Source organism: Lipotes vexillifer, unplaced genomic scaffold (genome assembly GCF_000442215.2).
Source record: "Lipotes vexillifer unplaced genomic scaffold, Lipotes_vexillifer_v1.1 scaffold79, whole genome shotgun sequence".
NCBI lineage: Eukaryota > Metazoa > Chordata > Mammalia > Artiodactyla > Lipotidae > Lipotes > Lipotes vexillifer.
In genome coordinates this window covers 1,652,729-1,657,996 of record NW_006775678.1, presented here as the reverse complement: position 1 = coordinate 1,657,996, position 5,268 = coordinate 1,652,729, and the positions used below count along the sequence as shown (strand labels likewise).

The 5,268-nt window shown below is 49.4% G+C and overlaps 1 protein-coding gene across 1 annotated transcript in view; it reads left to right on the top strand.

Moving 5' to 3' along the window:
* Positions 1-5,268, top strand: part of CCBE1 (collagen and calcium binding EGF domains 1) — a 238,566-nt gene that overhangs the window by 209,085 nt on the left and 24,213 nt on the right. The window contains exon 5 of the mRNA XM_007450120.1: positions 1,210-1,362. Within this exon, the coding sequence (XP_007450182.1) occupies positions 1,210-1,362 (153 nt within the window). The remainder of the gene's footprint in view (positions 1-1,209; positions 1,363-5,268) is intronic.

Sequence of the window (5,268 nt, the reverse complement as noted above, 5' to 3'; positions counted from 1 at the left end):
CAAAAAAAAAAAAAAAAAAAAAAAAAAAGTCCCACCTGTTTCTCTCTCCTTTCAACCTTGTCCTTCCTCCTGTGGACAGTAGAGGCAGCCTTGCCCTTAGGTTGAAGGCAGGGGCACGTGGACAGACGTGGCCAGCCTGAGGAATTGCAGGGGAGGTGCCAGCTGTGACATCTTAGCTTACGGGTGACATAGTATGCATAGTATGAACTGCCAGGGGAACATCCAGATGACCACATGCTCCTCGTGGGCACACAGGGCCTTCCAGGGGTGGGTCCCAGGCAGCTTATCCAGGGAGTGGCTAGGACGTTGTCAGCATCCTGGAGCGCAAGGTTGGGCTCTGTCCGCTGGCCACATGTGCACAGTCTGGGGCTGTGTGTCCTGGCCGCCACCCGGTATCTTCAGCCAGTGAGCGGGAAATGGGTTTGGGCCTCCTTCTCTTCCCCTGCTGGGAAATGGCTTTGTTTCCACCCGTTCAGTAGGGGGGCAAGTCTGTGATGTGCACAGTTCACGTGGACTTTCTCTGGTTACTTGTTTGATGGTGTCGTGGCTCATTTCCACCACTCAGGAGGGGTCTGTTTGGGTCATGGATGGGGCTGAAATTTCCTGGGGAAAACGCTCTCCGTTAGACCCATTATGACTATTTTCTTTTATCAGAAGTGCCTTTTCCCAGGTATCATCACGTCTCCTAACTGGGAAGGAGCCATTCCTAGTGGCCTTAGGTCACCACCATGCTGTTAGGAACCTCTGGTCGTAAAGGGAACATAAAAACCCTCAGCATACTAGGGTCTTTGCAGGAAATCATTTCTACAATAGTCGTTTTCCAAAATGTGTTGCCATCTGTTATCTCATTTCCTCTTCCAGGGAGCCCTGCAGAAGTATTTAGGGCAGGCTTCACTGCCATCTTCTATAGTGAGAACTTCGGAGACTAGCAGTGCCTGCACCAAGCCACGAGAATTGGTGGTGGCAGAGCCACAACCAGGAGCCCCATCACTGATCAGTTTGTAACAATGGTGACACTGCCTGAAGTGCTCTTGTCACGAATGGCCCACATCTCTAGCTTCCTGCTTTGTTCCAGGCTTCGGTAACAGAGGTCTGGCAGAGTGTCCTTTGCAGACATTAACAGAAGGGCCAAGCCTAAGGTCGCCTGTTGTGTTGGAAGTGATCTCTCTGAAACTGTCTTAGTGTTCTCTGCATTTGGTTCAAACCCAGATATCGACGAGTGTGCCACCAGCAACGAGACGCTGTGTGCGCACATCTGCATCAACACCTTGGGCAGCTACCGCTGTGAGTGCCGGGAGGGCTACATCCAGGAGGACGATGGGAGGACGTGCACCAAGGGAGACAAATACCCCAACGACACTGGTGAGTAGGGCAAGTAAAATTATCCCCCTAATTGGAGGGAGGGAGGGGAGGGATGGGCAGGCAGGCAGGCACTTGGAAACCCAGTAGGCTTCCTCAGGAAGCAATGGGCAGGAAGGGGCATTTGTATGAATGGTAGGTGGGATCTGGGTAAGAGAAAGGTAGAAGGTCAGACCCCTAGAGAACTAGTGAAAGAGCTGCCTGCTAGCAGCAAGGCGTGCGGCTGGTTTTGTACTGGGAGAAGCTCTGCACCAAGCGTGGAGGTGTGGTGTGCTCATGGACAGATCGGTGAAACTTAGTTACAAGCTGAGATCAAACAAGGAGGAGCAGAGATGAGGCCAGAAACACTGGATTCTCTCAAGGAAAAGAAAAGGGGGGCTGGATAGAAACATGAAACACTTCTGTGTAACGCAGCAATCCATTTCAGCGCTACTGAAAGTATAGTCTGTGGCCCCGTGCCTGCCCATGAGCTGTTATTTGGTTCATGTTCAGATAAAAAAAACAGAAGTTGAGAGTGTTGAGAAGCACTTTGCAGTCGTTCATTTTTATTGTATTTAGCAAGCCCAGTCCACCCTGACGTGGAGAACTATTAGAAGGTGGCCTTTCTTCGCAGAGTTTGAGAAGCTGCTTTACATTATTTTCAACCGAGATGTCTGATCACTTAGGCATGTGATCAGCTTGAATGTTGGGTCATTGCCTTATTTAAGTGTGGAGGGGAGGAGGGGAGGGAGGAAGGAAAAGGCATTCCTGTATCTCCAACCCTTGTAGGCCAGAGAGGAAGGAAAAGGCATTCCTGTATCTCCAACCCTTGTAGGCCAGAAAGCTGCTGTCATCCTCCTGAGCTCAGAGTTCAGCTCTGACTCCTCGGGAGGGGAAAGTGGCAGGAACACTGTCGTCTGTTGGGAGAGGTTAGCTGGGCGTGGGCCATCTCTGGGTGGCGAGGGGCTCCCAGGGCAAATCATCTCTACCAAGAAATGCAGGGGAATGGAAGGACCAGAACTGCTGGGCGCTCAAGAGATCGCGGTTCTTCCGTGTAACCTGAGATTCACAAAAGGGTGGAAGGCCGTTGCCATCAGCTGAGGACAGCAAACAGCTGGGGACCAGCTGTCTCACGTGGAAAAACTACAAAGCAAATCCTGAGGAGCAAGCGGGTTGAGTCATGAGGAAGCCACCATGCATTAGAAGGAACGCGAAAGGTCGGCTCGCAGTCAGCTCAGGCTTGGGCAGCTTGGGGTCATTGGAATGACTCAGAGAGCTTAGTGTGACAGTCTTTAAAGCCTGAAGCATGTGGGACCTGGGCACCCAGAGGTGCTTAAAAGCAGGGGTAATCAGTCTTTTGGGCATTTTTCAGACATTTTCAAAACATTTTTCGACCACTTTTTAATTATTACTCAGGATTAAAATCTCTTCACTTTTGTCCCGTGGTGGAGAAGGCTTGGGGGAGGGGGATGTGTAACTTACCTCTTAGATTATGTCCTTCGTTGAAAGGAAGAATCTCACTGAAAAATGAGGTGCAGATTTTTAGCCACTGATATATTAGTGATGGGCTGACTTGAGAGTTAGCAAGAAGAAAGCAGCTTTCTAATTTTTCATTTTGGAATTGGATTTCCAGCTGTGCTCCAGGCCAGGGAGCCCGTGGGCTTGGGCCGAGGGGTCCTCAACCTCGTAACCCTGTTGTGTCTTTGCCTCATATTTCTATTCAGGTGAAATCCCGTTTACCTGGGCGTGAAGGGCAGCCTTGAGCAACCCAATCTAGTGGAAACCGCAGGGGTGGCAGCAACAACTGCTGAGTATCGGGGTGGGGTTAGACGGTGGGGATCTCTAAATAGTAGGAAGCCGGCCCCCTGTGAGCACCTCCCACCTGGTGGGGTAGAGCGGTCTGCTCAGAGACCCGACCTTAACTAGCAGAGACCGCAGGAGTCGGATGGAATTTCCAGAGCCTAGGGGAAGACTTTATACACTGCATCTACTTCTTTGGTCTCAGGTGGCCTCCACCTCTTGCACTAATTCCTAGTTTTCCCAGCCTCATCCCTCTGAAGTCACCCTGCTTACTGTGTGGTACCCCAGGAATGGGTCTCAGCCAAAGGCAGTGACAAGGTGGGGCCTTCGTGGGACGTGCTCACCCCCTGCCTCGCTCTTGGACAGTGTGGACCCAGAAAGGAGCCCAGCCCAAGGGTCAGGGCATGGGAAGGTCCCACTGCAGCTTTGATATTAGCGGTCTCTTGTGCTGAGTCGGTCCTGCGACCACACTCCTCTCTTTCCTTTCCTGAGAGATGAATTGTGCTTCTTTAGAACAATTTTCAGTATAAGAGGTCAAGAATTTAAGTGATAACCATTTTGACTTCTAAGGCTAAGAATTCAGTAAAAAAATCTGAGCATTCTTAAATATTAATTGGTTTTGTACCTTCTGTACTATTACTGTCATTTAAAGACATATTTTATCAACCATTTATTACAGCATTTCCCCATGTTGTCGTCTATAGGACTTTGGGGTCCTGGGAAGTGTTAATTAGCCTTTCTTTGTTTGAAAGGTTCTGTGTTCAGGTGTTCGGGGGAGAATGCATTACTGCACCAACTTCTGGAGGGATTCATAACGTGAGTGCGTTGGAAGCTCTGAGGTTGCCATTAAAAGATGTTAATTTTGATGAAACCTGCACTTCCCAAAATTATTTTCTGAAGAAACACTTATAAGCATCTCACAGATGACGGTGTCCTGAAAAAAAAAAAAAAAAACAGGAAAGTTCTAACTTATTAGCATCAAAGAGCTGAGAGCCCTGGGGCCCAAAGTTGGTAAGTCATCTGGTCGACTTTCAGGCGAGGATGTTGTCATCGCCAGAGGAAGCAGCCAAAGCCAGAGGCGGGGAGCTGTTGGCTGTCGACTACAGAGCATCTAATGAGTGAAAACAGGCCGATACTCTTCCATTCTGCCCTCCAGAGAGAGAGTTTGTTCCTGCTTACAGTGATTTAAATGGGCAGTGTCCTTCTGTTTAATCAGTAAGAACGTCTAGTGGTTATAAGGCTGAGCTTTCTTGAAACACCACAACTCACTTAGTTTGGGTTTTTTGGCGGGGGGTGCCGTGCTGCGAGGCATGAGGGACCTTAGTTCCCCCACCAGGGATGGAACCCACGCCCCCTGCAGTGGAAGCGCGGAGTCTTCACCACTGGACCGCCAGGGAAGTCCCCACATAGTTTTAAAAACTAAAACAGTCCCACTGTTTCTATTGTATCCCAAGTGCCGCGCCCACAGCAGCAGCATTCTAGAATTTCTCAGTATTTAATTTTCAGGGACTGGTCTCTACTGAATTCACCACACAGGCACAGAGGACTCACGTTTGGTTTTAGTGTTTTATTAAGAAAAACATTCCAACACCGGTAACCAAGGGCGTCGGGGGTTAGGGAGTGAGGGGAGTAATTCGTACACATAATTAAAATTATGGGAAAGGACAGGCACGTTCTATGCCTTGAACGTTAGAATCATTACTCAAGTGTTGGGCCCCTGAGAAGATGGGGGGCTGGTTTTGATGATTCAGGCAACAAAAGCAAGCGTCCCGGATTCATCTCTGCAGCAGCTGTGATGCAACGGGAAGTTCCTTGGCTTGGAAGGTAGGAGAGCTGGTAACCAGAGCCGCTTCAGCATCTACCAGCTGGGTGTCATTGGACAGCTCTCTGGATCTCAGTTTCCTCCTCTGTAGACACAGAGGTGTTGGGTTAGGTGAGCTGTAAAGACCCTTTTACCATCACAAATCTTTTTCACAATTTGGTGTGATTTCGCATCAGCAAAAGTAGCTGAAGCCCTACCAGCCCTATGAGTCCCCGTGCAGTTTTCATTTCTTTGTCCTTTATCTAGGCGAGTGTCAGGACTTGAAGGCATGCCCAGCCTCAGCACCTTCTAAACTGAGAACTTTCCCT